Below are 14,324 nucleotides of genomic sequence, written 5' to 3' on the forward strand. Positions count from 1 at the left end.
CGTTGTTTTCCTGGTTAGTTTTATTTATTTATTTATTTATTAGGCTACGATAAATTATGGGGAAGCAACATTATAACTGGATTAATTTGATTACACATCTTTTTATTTTTCGGCTTGTCTACAAGGAGACCTCCCACTCAAATTTTCAAGAGCATATAGATTTTGAACATATGTGATATAGATATAGTTTTGAAAACATTTTGAAAACTTATTTGATTTGGATGACAAAATATTTTCAAGTTTGAAAGTGAAAACGGTTTTTCAAAATTCAAACTAGTTTTGTAAAAACTCAATTTCAATTAAACTTTCAAAAATCAAAACATTTTAATCTTACACATCATGTTTATAATCATATGAAAAACATTTTTGCTCAAGAAAATTTTCTCATTAGAGTTCAATAACTCATGGTAGTGTGGTTTGAAAATCCGGATTTCTAAAAAACTGGAGTTTCAGCACAGCCGCGCACCTCGGAGTAAAATCGCCATATCTGGCTGCTCCGATGTCCTTTTAAGTCGACACCAGTGGCATTGGACAGAGGACAGACAGAGCTTTAATTTGATTCAAGAATCATTAAATTTAGATTTCTGAGCAGAGATTTATGCCACTTTTAATGCGGGTTTACTCCAGCTCGAAGAAAAAGAAATAATTAAAGCTTGGTCCTTTTTAGGTGCGAAAAAAGAATCGAGTGTAACGGAACGTTTTATGAAGGTTGTTAAAGCTTTTATTTGTGTTTTATTAGCAAGGTAATAACAAGGCATAAAAGAAATAACAACAAGCATAAAACGATTCAAGTGAAAATAAGAAACTAGTAAGATAAGAAAACTAGTCACAAAATTTTACTCGAAATTTCTCAAACCTTTAAAACACGTTTTTCAATATAAAAAATTAAAAACTTTTAGAACTGATTCTAATGTGTTTTAATAACATCCCAAACTCATAGAAAATCAACATCTTTTTTTAATTTAAAGGAAAGAGCAATAAATTAAAAAAAAATCTAAGATAACAATTCTAACTTGTCACAAAATTAGTAAACTTTCGAAAACGATTTTCAAGCTCATAATTTTAAATACATGTACATGCATATCTTTGACCATAGCTCTGATACCATTTGTTGGAATCTATCTAGGGTTTAAGAAAATAATTAACGCTTCGGTAAGCGGCGGAATTTTAAAAAATTTCTTTTACAAGTAAAACAGTTTTTACTAACCTAGACAAAGAGTAAGTACAAATAAATAAAAACTATTATGAGCTAAGAAGTTTACTAACCTTTCTTGAAGCTTGATCTTTGAGAAGCTTTTGGAAAGTTCGCAACGCTCGTCTCCCCTCGCAGCACGCCTCTCTTTCTTTCCTCGGCACCTCGAGCAACCACGATAGTTTCTATCACTAAATCACTCGAAATAAAGGAATTAGTGAGTGGACACTTTTAAACACTACGACTTAAGAACAAGTCTTGAAGTCGCAGAGCTAAACTCTAGGTCAAATGAGGACCTAGGTGCCAAAACAAAAAAAAGTCGAAAATAAACTAGAGAGGGAGGAAGGGGCGGCAACCACAAGTTCTAGAGAGAGAGGCTCTCAATCTCTAACTTATGTGGAATGAGTAGAATGAGAGGAATGAGGGTCCTATTTATAGGAGAATAGTTGGCCTTGGAAAGAAGTAGTTTCCTCTTATTTTCCAAGCCTTTATGAGGAAATCTTATTTCCTATTTTTCCCTTGCTTTGCACGTCCAACATGTGCTTTAATAAGCCTTGGATTTGTTTCCTCATTTAGTTTGTCTCTCTCTTTCCCTTGTGTTGGCCGAACTTATGCTTTCCTCATAGAGGAAATTTGTTTCCTCTTTTTCTTTTGGCAAGTATCTTGATACATTTATGCACAAAATAATCTATCTTTCTCTTGGGTATTTGGGCGCCCATTTCACATCTAGAAGGAGCTTCTAGAAGCTTCTTCATTTGTTCATGACAACATGTGAAAGGCCCATTAAGAATTTTCAATAAAATTCTTATGAAATAAAATTAATTCACAAGGCCCAATGATCAAGTCATGGCCGAGTGACATTAAGTCATCAAATGAACTTGTCAAAAAATTTATTGACATTCATTTCATCATTTGTCTCAAAAGACAAAAATACCCTTTTGACTATTTTCGTTTTTGTTTTGACTTAGCTTCCAGTTTAACTATTCCTAATCGATGTGATTCGTGATAGTGACCTCATGGACCCAAATGAACAAAGCTTGAGCTAAACACTTGGACTCAAAAGTTCACAAACCTTTTCCAAGTTTAGCTTAATGCCAACTGACTCCACTAAAGAATTGACACTGAAAATCTCTCGGTTCAAATGAATTTATTTTCTACTCAAGAATTCAACATAATTATGATGAGCGGATCCACTGAATATTATCTATGTTTACCCTTCATGAATGTCATCAGCTAGTCGGGATTTACTAAATTACCATTTTACCCTTCTAGCTGTTATTTCCTCAACTCCTTTGTCGTTTGTGAATAAGTTAGAAACAATGTATTGACGAGGAGCTAACAAGTCACATTGTTTCATCCAAAAGAGTCAGGACTCAATTTGGACACTGGCCAGTTCATTTATTCACACTCCAAGGAACAAAGCATGAGGTGACATACATTGCATTTCAGCAATCTTGTACATGAATTCCATATCTATGAGAACTTCACAAAGTTACTCATGACATTCTCACAACTTAGTACTTCACCAATAGGCCCTGTTCGGAATCACATAGTGAGTCCGAACTCTGACTTTCTCAAATGAGAATACGTAAGCTATGAAATGACATGTCTCATTTCAGGATTAAGGTAAGCATGATGCAATTCATACATAGTGACTTCGAGACATAAGAGGTTAAATGGTTTGTTCTTATCTTGTCTCTAGAAGTGCACTGGTCAATTCAGTACCTTCGGAAGATACTTAGAAGAACTATAGAGTCTCCAACTCTCAATGCCTCATAACCAGACATCATAGATTCTTCTAACAATCGTACTGAGGTCAATAGTCCTTTGACCCTAAGATTGCGAATATATCGTTTTAAGCAAACTACGAAGAGTTTGTTCATGCAAATTTACATTTGTCTCTTTGTAAGTTGTTAAGTTTGTTTATGGACTAAAAGACTAAGGTTTTATCATAAAGCTTCAAACAAAGAAAGAATGAATGAACGTTTCAACTTTATATTAATGAATAAGCAATTACAAGCAAGAGTCTTCGTAAGACTATATGACATCAAATGTACATAATTGTGGGTGGCTTAAGCTTTATAACTTCATTTAGCACGTACATCCATCCTAAATGAAGGATAAGCCCCTTATTGTCACTATCCACATCAGAGTAACTAACAGGTTGACGAGCTGCAATTTACATAAATTAGACATGCTTATTAAAAAAAAAATTGAATAAAATTACTATATCATGTTTTATCAATGTAAAACATGTTTTTACTCAATGAATCTAGAGACATAAAACTTGCATGTGGGCTAAAGTTCTAATTCAATTAGATTCACACGACTATGATAAAACAGTCAAACTATGTTCCCTTTCCTAATGCGTGTAGGTTAATTAGGAAATATAATTTGATATTTTATCATAATTAATCATACAAATATTACAAAATTCCTGTGGGTAGATTTCATAATATAGTATATGATTAACCACAACTATTGTTTTATGTGATATTAATTCTAAATATACAATCTAAATTAATTAAAGATGTTGTGGCTATTCTTTAATTAATTAAGACCATATAAATCACAAACAATAATAAAGACTAAAATAAATAATATTGTGCTAGTCATTGCTAAATGTTATATGCATATTACAAAATAATAATAATAAACCGTCATATAACTTCTTAATTATTCTAACACAATATTTATATAGATTCTAAATAATGCAAATAAAATTAATAACATGCATCAAAATATTTTATTTTCTGTACAATATGACTATGAATCATATTCTTAATAAAGATCTTAAACAATTTTACCGTGTAAATAACTAAATGGTATATGTAAAACAATTGAAAACATCAGCCACATCACATAAAGTGCACAATATTAAAGACATATACCAAGTCTGGTGGTTTTTTAGATTCCAAGTTTGGTACGTATATAATATTATATATATACAACATGTAATAAAAACCAAGTTTGGAGTTGACCTCATATTTGAAAACATGTAATGAAGAGGTTTTAAGTTAATAGGCCAAAAATAAATAAGAGCAGGCCTGTTAAGGAATCAGCCCAAGACATGCTGAAAAGAAAAAAAAAAGACAGCATGCACAAAAACGACATAAGGGAAGAAAAACGACAAAAAACTGAAAACGACGCCAAAATAAACTACATGTCGTTTTTTCATCGTCTTCAACCTCTAGATGGGTTATTACGACCCGGTTGTGACCCGTTTCAAGATCCGACTCGTTTTCCCTCATTTTAACACCGAATTGAGTGATTCAAAAGCTAAAAGAATCACAAAACAATTTTCTCAAAGATTTCCATAATAATATTAACATTTTGACGTCAAAAAACGCAAAACATAAACACACAAGAATATGGAAATTTTCAAAAACAAGGTAGAGGTTGTGTGGGGCTCTGATACCAAATGTAAGATATTTTTACACATACTAAAGGTGTTCTAGCAACATGAACACGTTAAAGCGGAAGCGAAAAGGATCGGTTTACCTCCGACTATTGTTGTGTTTTTCCGGCGAGCTCGGGACTCCGATTCCGACGAGAATTTTGTGGTTCTTCTAGGCTCTTATTCTCTCTCTTAGATGGTGTTAGTTTCTGAATTGAATGAGTGAGCCTAGGGACCTCAAAATCGTTTATAATATATTCTCATAACCATCAATGAGAAATATCACCACTACTACAAATACAGTTTTTCGGTGCGGATGACTTTTTGGTGCGACTTTTCGCACCCAAAAGTCCAAAACATTTGTCTAAAAAATTAGCGGGATTTTGTTCCCTCTTATTTCACTTCTAAAATTTCTGCCAAAGAAACGTGAAAGGAAAAAAAAGAAGAAAAGAAAAGAAAAGAAAAGAAAGAAGAGAGAAAGGAAAAGAGAGAGACCGAGAGAAAGAGAGAGAGAGAGCCGAGAGAAGGAGAGAGAGAGGAAGAGAGAGCGAGAGAGCGAGATAGAGGAAGAGAGCGAGAGAGTGAGACGGATTCGAGCTCGCGGAGGAAGACGTCGGCCGACAGCAGCCACCGAGACCGAGCATCACCTCGCGCGCGCGGCCGAGAAGGAGCGAGCGCCGCCGCGAGCACGCCGAGGACGCCGGGAAAAGAGGGAGACGGCGCCGAGGAGACTGGATTTCGGGAAGCAAGGTAAATAAAATCTTCTTCCCCACTTCTTAATTCGGATTCTAGGGTTCGTTTTAGGAATTTTGGGGTTTTTTTTTATTTTAATTGAGTTTGAGATAGAGGCTTGGCTTGTTCTTCTCTCTCAGCCATGGGAAAATGAAAACCAGAGGAAATGATTATACCAAAAAAAAATTGAAAAAGGAAAAAATTGGGTTATGTTTATATGGTGGTGTGGAATTTTATATAAGTGTGTTGTAAAATGCTCAACGATCCAGCGAATGCTTGATTTTGACTTCCTTTGCGGTACGAGAAGCTTTATGACGAGTATCGATTATTTGCATGAAGTTCGATTCTTTTTGGTGGAAATGTGTAATAGTGACGTTACTTGTGTTGTGTGTGCAGGGAGGGACACGCCGTCAGTCGCCGGAATCATCAGCCCCGGCTCAGAGGGATTTCAGAAGCTCTTTTTCGGCCAAGAGGAAATAGCAATCCCAGTTCATTCGACGTGAGTCGTGTGTAGATAGTTCAGATATAGATTCAATATAATTAACTTGCTTGGTGTGTAATTCTCGGGAGCAAATTCTAGGGCTGTGAGAGAGATGATATAGTTATGCTACTGTCGTATTGTTATGAATTTGATCTGATTTGATAAAAGTAAGAACAGAATATACAGATGAACAGTTGGTAGTATTGATAGGAATATATGGGGTTCGGGTAATGTTGGAGACCCGTGGCTCTTCTCTATTCTTTCACAAGAATATTTCCCGAAATGATTCGATGCCTTTCTCCAATAATTCTCTCCTAAAAAGAATAACATAGCTTCTGATTTTTGCCTTATATGCAACATCCTAACAGAAATCAACATTGCTAAAACGCTTTTGGGTGTGATGTGTATTCCCTCCTTTTATTTCTAAAACTCAAGAGTTCTGTGGATTTTGAAAGTGTTTTTGGCTAAGACACTTCTATCAAAGCAGAGAACATCGTTGTTGACTTTTTTGAGTTTAGAATTTGTCTGATATTCTAATCTGCAATTCTGCAGCATTGAAGCTGCGTGTGCCTCACATCCCACCGCCGATGTCTTTATCAACTTTGCCTCGTTTCGGAGGTTGGTATATATCATGCTAATATATTGTTTTAAAATTTGTTTATTCATTTATTTACTGGAAATAGAACTTTGCCTCATTCAGTGATGCGGCTTCTTCCATGGGTGCACTGAAGCAGCCGACAATACGAGTCGTGGCTATCATCGCTGAGGGTGTTCCCGAGGCAGACACCAAAGAATTGATTGCCTTCGCTCGGTCAAGCAACAAGGTAAAGACCGAGTACTGACACACAAACAAACCCAAATGGGAATTTCACTTATTGAACGACAATGGTTTTGCAGGTTGTTCTTGGACCCGCCACTGTTGGTGGCATCCAAGCCGGAGCCTTTAAGATCGGCGACACAGCCGGAACTATCGATAACATCATTCAGTGACTGTACTCAGTTATATCAAACCTTTCGTTCTAAATTATATTCGTCGGAACAATTTTGCAGGCGAGGAACCGTGTTATGCCGGCGTCCCTATGTCTTCCATTGTCGAACAGGGTCTCGGCGTGGGAGACGTTATCTCTCTATTGTGGTTCAAACGCAGCCTTCCTCGTTACTGTACTCAGTTCATCGAGGTAATTAATTGTCACTATAAAGCTTCGATTTTTATGCTCGATTCATCGGAGGAACTAATACATTTGTGATCGGTGGTGTTAGATTTGCGTTATGCTCTGTGCCGACCACGGTCCTTGTGTCTCCGGGGCTCATGTCTCATGTCGGGTAAATAATAAGTCAACAGCTCTGTCAAAATGGTTTGTTCGTTGAATAACAGTAGAGCTAAGATAATAACGGGTCTATATTTCATTTATCTGACCAGGTTTGTTGACTATCGGCCCGCGATTCGGCGGTGCCGTCGACGACGCTGCTCGCTACTTCAAAAACGCTTACGACAACATAATCCACAATATGAACTCTTCAAAAACCACCATTTTTTTCATTTTTTTTAAACTAATAAGCTTTATGCTTCTTTGTTTTGCAGAAGCTTTCACCGTACGAGTTTGTCGAGAGCATGAAAAAGAAGGGCATTCGTGTCCCGGGGATCGGGCACAGGTACTACTATACATAAACATTGTCAAATTATTTGATTCAAATATTATCTTACTGTTTAATTTTTGTAAAAAAAAAGGATCAAGAGAGGGGACAATAGAGACAAAAGAGTGGAGCTTCTTCAGAAGTTTGCTATAACAATTTTTTTTATTCTGTGTATTATGTGTATTATGGATCATTTAGGTATAATTTTTATTTTTCAATATAACAAGTTTCATTCAGCCTTTTATTTTTAATTGCTTATAACAGGTTTCATTAAATTAAATCAAGTAATGTCATTTAATTGCTTTTTATTTTATAAATAAATTAAGAATCAAAGTCACTTTCAAATCAGATGACAACTAAATCACAATTAACAATTACATTTTTCAAAGATTTAAAGTCACTTTATAATAGAGCGACGTCTAAAGTACTATTTTTTTCCCCAAAACTGACTATCGGGTGCGACTTTTGACTATCGGGTGCGACAAAGTCGCACCCAATGCTCTTTTACCCGCCTTTTCAATGGATTTTTATGACATTTTAGGTGCGACTTTAGGTGCGACAAGTCGCACCCGAAAGTCATGACTTTTGGGTGCGACTTTTCGCACCCAAGGCCTTTAGGTGCGGACTTTCAGGTGCGGAAAAGTCGCACCCAAAGGTATCTTTGGGTGCGAAAATTGACTTTTGGGTGCGAAAAAAGTCGCACCCAAAGGTCTTTTTTGTACTAGTGCACGTTATAATAAACGTAATCAATTTGCTTAATTTTGGCTCTTAATTGTGCGTTATATTTGGTCGAAAACCGTTTGTATATGGACCATATTAATGGAGAGATTATTTCCATTGATAACAAACTCAAAAATGGAAATATTCTTATATACAAAGAAATGACAAAGCGTGAGCTTTGTAGAAGCCTTAGAGCTATGATCTAGATCTCCAACGTCACTCTTCGATCTTGGCTTGAGATGCACGAACTACCACAAAACGAATCTACAAAAAAAATTCATATTTCGACATTTAAGAATCCATAACAAAGATGCATGTAAGCGTACAAAGAAATGACAAAGCGTGAGCTTTGTAGAAGCCTTAGAGCTATGATCTCGATCTCCAACGTGACTCTTCGATCTTGGCTTGAGATGCACGAACTACCACAAAACGAATCTACAAATAAACTCAAAGAACTAGTTTCGGGTTTTTGTGTGAGCACAAACAAATCAAGTTACTAGAAATCACTTCTTTTTGTCACAAGCTTCCTTGAAATCACTTCTTTTTGTCACGAGCTTTCTTAATTAATGGCAATGGCACATTTAACCATAAGAAGTTATGTCTCAGCTAAGAATATTGAGGTTAACGTGAGTATATCAACATAGTGACTTCAAAATTATAAGTGGTAAATGGTTATAATCCCAAGTCTTGAGAGATGAATTTAGTCTTATTTAATATTTAAGATATTTAGGAGGAACTAAAGAGTGTCGACCCTCTCTATGTTTCATTACCAACATCATGAGTTCTCCTAATAATCATCAATATGAAACACTTGTCAAATTGATTTTAAGAACATGAATATCGTTTTAGCCAAATATCTTATGCACAACTATACTTGACTCTTTCAGTTTTTGGACATGTGCTGCTGCTCGTTGACTCCTCCACAAAGAAGTGCAGATTGTTGACTGGAGAGGTTACGAGCGCAACAACAAACGCTTCATTAGCAAGCCGACTCAACGGAAATACAAGGGCACGAAGGGAAAGCGTGAAAACCTCAAGGCCGGACACGACCTCGTAGAAGTTATGATCTTCGACTCACCTAGGCTAGACGCCTCCAAAAGAAATGGATCTTTGTATGATCTTCCAAAAAATTACTTCTCTTCGTCAAAGGACGAGGGAGAAATTCTGTTAGATGCATCTTGACATCTCTGTTACTGTTTATCTCTCAGAAGTCTAGTTCTATTTATTTATTACTTTGTACTCTTTCTTCGAACAGTTTTAACAATTATTTAGGAGTTTATCTCCGTTGCGAATTTATGTATTCACTCTTCATCAATATCATCAATAATACAGTTTTTGTTCTAAAAAAACAAACTATACTTGACTCTTTTGTGAGTTGTTTCAAGATAAAGACTAATAATTATAAATACATGTATATTGAATAAGAATGAATTTTTCAAATTTAGAAGGATATTTTTTACATGTATTTGTTAGGTCTTACACTTGGCAACCCTGCCTACTAGCGGTTCAATAAGCTGACGAACCTTAATCCATCCCTTTTAGTGGCTACCGAGAGCAAAGGTTGGGAAAGAGTTTCCTCCGATAAATCAAACATAGAAGGAAGGAGACTATGGTAATACTTTTCAAGATCCACCAAAGAATCAAACAAGGTGGACAAGTTCGATGGCATTGATGTCATCCCAGCTACCTCGAAGACTTCCAACTAGGTCACCTCCTTGACTCTATGATTCAAATAGAACGTTTGATAATGACCGATCTAATGGCTCAGATGAAAAAATACGCTCCCCTGGAAGACTTCACGCAAAGCCAAAAAACCCACGACCATGGAAACCGACAAAGGGACGATGACGAATCTGACGACTCGCTAATGAAGCAGGCGAGGACTAATGTCACTTCATGTTCCCCGTCTGAATCAAAATTGATGAACAAATTTCAAGATTACTCGAACCTCACGCTCACTTTCTACCCCTCAAAATAAGATAATAACCACGTTGACAACCCCGCATCTACTGTCGGGCAGGCGAATATAATAACCAGGCGGTGGCAACATCTATGACCTAGTAACCTAAGATCCGAAGACCTATTCGGAAGCAGGAATCCACATCAGCGACCAGACCCTAAGCCATATTCTCCTATTATTACTATATATCATGTTATTTGCTTCAAATATATCCACCTTAATCCAATTTATGGAAAGAATTTTCAATAAAAGTTGTCTTTTGCTTTAAAAATATCAAACCAAATTGCTAATGGCCTCGCCGGACCACATACACTAGGGGTTAAAAAGAATAATAAAAAAAAAAAACAACAACAACAATTAAATTCATTAGCCGTTTTGAGAATCTCTTCAACCTTAGCGAAAATGATCCCGTCTCATTAGAAAGGGCCAACATAGAGGCCGACCCATTGCCACTTCACATTAGTAATTCTTTTTTTACTTTTTCTTTTCTTTTCTTCTACTTGTATTTGTAAGGTGTGCTAAGTTCGCAACCTTACTTTTATTTTATTTGATTAATATAATTTTTATTTCATTGAAGTTGAGTATGTCGTAAACTTGCATTAATTCATAAGATAACATGCATTTTGTTTTTACACCGCGTATATCTCGTGTCTTATTGCACCGAAAAGACAGGAATGATATGATTTTTCTTAATTTTTAAACTCGCATTTTAATTTTATTTTTAGTTTAGTATTTTCAACGCATAGGAATCCAGTTGTTGCTTGTTACTTTCAATCTTTCATACAGCGATCATGCCCGTCAACTTTCAACGTAGCACTCACATCATTACAGAAGAAGAAAAAAAGAAGTCTAAATCAAAGTTGAAAATTTGAAGTTCAACTTAAGGACAGAAAAGATGATATATATATACATATATATATATATATAATATATATATGTGGTTGCTTTTTAATAAGTTGCGTCGCAAATCTTCGAACCTTAAATCCTTTGGAAGGAACCGAATGAAACTAGCACGAGCATAACGAAAACAAATATCCTATATTATAATAGACTATTTATGTACTTTATGCTTTTCTGTATAATGGAAACAAATATTGCAATCCTTTTATATTTGTTGGATTTTATAACTAAAATGATGTGGAAAGCCTAAATTAACATTGCTCACTTATTCTTACGTTTGTTGCAGAGCTCCAATGTAAAGGGTAAAATATCTTCTTTCTTTTCTTTTTCTTTTTTCTTACCAAATCCTCCAGCTTGTAAAGACGGTGAAAGAATCTTAAATTAAACCCAAGTTTTTTTTTTTTTTTTTTGCTAATAATTTCAAATATTTTTCCCTCTTGATATTTTCTAGATATACCTGTTTTTTTTTTTTTTTTCGTATTTTCTCTTGATATTGAAATAGTTGTTTAATATACAGTGTATTAAGACAATGAAAAATTTGAATGACCACCCCTTTGTATTTTCCAAGTTTTCAGACCTTCCAAACATGTAAAGCTTTCAAGAAATTGAAAGTCTTCTCAAGGCATATTTTGGAGCATAGTCTTCTCAAGATTATTAGCAGATACATTATGATAGCCTGAGATAACTATTTATCAATCTACGTTAAATTTTATCAAGTATCATAATTGTCATTGAGAAGTTATGATATGTTTAAGCCACAAGTATCATAATTATCAAGTATATCATATGAAGTGTGAAAGATGATACATTAACTGTGATGATATGATACATCATATATTGCTGACTGCCGTATGTCAACGGGCACTAATATTTTCTTTTTATTGCTATCATACATAATTAATTTGGTATAGAATTAAATGTCATCGTTCAATATTCATCACAATTTTTTCGTTCCAATAAGCTATTTCCGTAGTTTATAACTTTTATATATATATATATATATATATATATATATATATATATATATATATATATATATATATATATATATTAATGCTTTTTTTATAAAAAGAAAAGTCATACATTTTTATTAGCAAACAAGAACTTTAAAACTAAAATTATTTGGCTTGTCATCTAAAAGATAGAGGAAAAGCTTACTATATGTGTATTCGACAAAAGATGAATTATATAATGGTCGAGTTCAAGATGAATTTTGGTAAAAGATTATTGAAAAATCTTGTCAAAATGATAAGCTAAAAGTGTTGTTACTATAATTTCGTACATATAGATTATGTATGTCTCAAAGCTATTGTTAAATGACGAATCAAAATGTTGACATATATGTGGATTCTGATGGAAATTTTGTTAGAAACGTTTTCTCTTTTCATCGGATATTTTGTTATTTATGAAAACGTAAATTTTTGTAGAAATTTGACAATTTTTTTTTCCAGAATTTTGGGTTTCACCTCAATGTTGGCGAATACCTATAAAGAAACTAATTTCTTCAGTGGATGAAATCAACATATATTTTTCAAGTAATTTTGCAGAACAAAATTTATTGCAAAATAAAGCATTTATATAAAATTGGACTAATTGGATAAATAGATAATTACATATATATAGATATATATATATATATATGTATATATATATAGATAGAGAGAGAGAGAGAGAGAGAGAATTGTCTATATCATCTAGTATAGAAAAACGAAAAAATATTAAATAACACCCTTATTTTATTTTTTTTTAGAAAAACACCTTTATTTTATAATATTATAAAAAAAAATTACTAGTTTACTATTACTATAACATTAATAATAAGGATGTATATTTTTTATTTTATTTTTTAGCAAAACACCCTTATTTTATAATATTATAAAAAATAATAATTACTAGTTTACTATTACTATAACATTAATAATAATGATGTATATTTACAACTAGTTGTATGATAAAATGATTAGTCATATTTACAGTTTCACATTGCTATACAGTCAACGTTTCGTAAATCTTAAGTAAATAGCGACATCCATGTATTTACACGCGTAAATTGACGTAAATACAACACCATAATTTAAATGAAATGGCAAATCAGAAATTTCATATCATATTTATGGTTATTTACCTAAGATTTACGAAACGTTTGTTATATAGCAATCTCAAACATTTTAGTTGGCTAATTACCTAATATTTTGTAAAAAGATTCACCGGTCAATTCAAGCATCTAGTATTTGGAATCTCTCCCACACACTTGGACACGCATACATATTATAAACTTCCACACACATTGTCAATGGATGAAAAATTGACACTTCCAATCTTTTTTTCTTCTTCTTCGTATTTTAGCTTTTAACTGGTTGTAGCTAGAATTTGACAAGAAGTAATGAACATGGGCTGAAAATAAATCCAACAAAATTGTGGCCAATAATTTAAAGTATTCACGATAATACTTTATGAACTTTTTCATGGGGGATTCGACCAGCTAGATTTTACTTTTGTTTGGATTTTATATGCTTCGAACCAAAACGACCAAGGAACATCAAATAGGCCCGCTCACTTTTGTTAATTTCATCTTACGTTTGAGGAGTTAGAAATTTCATGCAATAAATCATATTAAAAGTTCGTGAAAACATCATCTTATGGTTCGCGCGGAATACCATAGGATGTCATGTGAAGCGGGGAGTCGAGATGAGTCTCCCGAGCTGCTCAGAAATATATCGATAGCATCGAGACCCATAGTTTAGCTTAGATCGGCCTCGAGGTTGACGTCCGCGTCCCTTGGTAAGATATGATGAAATACATGGGTGACTTGGAAGGCCTTCTAATTTTAATCCACCAAGAGCTCGCAAATAAACTTTTTATATAGGAAGCGGGAATTTTCACCTAATAGAAAAAACAATGAACGACTAAGATTAACCAAAACAGAGAAACCTAAAATATAAATAGAGCGCTACACAATAATAAGAATAAGAATGTGTTATCCTTCGCGCTAGAATACTTACACTTATTTTTGTCTAAAAAAACGTCCAACCAATATTATCTTTTTATATAACATAAAAAAAACATATTTCTCGTGTATTTTATATTCAATAACTTTATTAAAAAAATTATATAATTTTAACAACTTCATATTTCGTCAAATCTAGAGTTCTCTAATTAGGGAAACTCTACATTTAAAATTTCACTATCTATTCACTATTCCATCCATCCAAGCATAAGCGAAAACATCAGAGAAACTAGTCGTTAAATAAATACTAACCATTTGGATAAATAGATGTGGCCAATTATAAATTAATCGTTTTGACCA

At 33.9% G+C, this 14,324-nt stretch overlaps 1 protein-coding gene across 1 annotated transcript; it reads left to right on the top strand.

Moving 5' to 3' along the window:
• The first annotated feature begins 5,588 nt into the window (after window positions 1-5,588).
• Window positions 5,589-7,127, top strand: LOC149403125 (ATP-citrate synthase beta chain protein 2-like). The gene is made up of 6 exons (XM_089609901.1): window positions 5,589-5,618; window positions 5,718-5,820; window positions 6,355-6,420; window positions 6,503-6,626; window positions 6,700-6,980; window positions 7,063-7,127. The coding sequence occupies exons 1-5, from the start codon at window positions 5,594-5,596 to the stop codon at window positions 6,790-6,792; spliced, it is 411 nt and encodes a 136-aa protein (XP_089466027.1). The 5' UTR covers window positions 5,589-5,593; the 3' UTR covers window positions 6,793-6,980; window positions 7,063-7,127.
• Window positions 7,128-14,324: the final 7,197 nt, after the last annotated feature.

This window comes from Urtica dioica, chromosome 3 (assembly GCF_054948205.1).
Source record: "Urtica dioica subsp. dioica isolate 48M chromosome 3, U.dioica_male_clone48M_v1_H2, whole genome shotgun sequence".
Taxonomy (NCBI): Eukaryota; Viridiplantae; Streptophyta; class Magnoliopsida; order Rosales; family Urticaceae; genus Urtica; species Urtica dioica.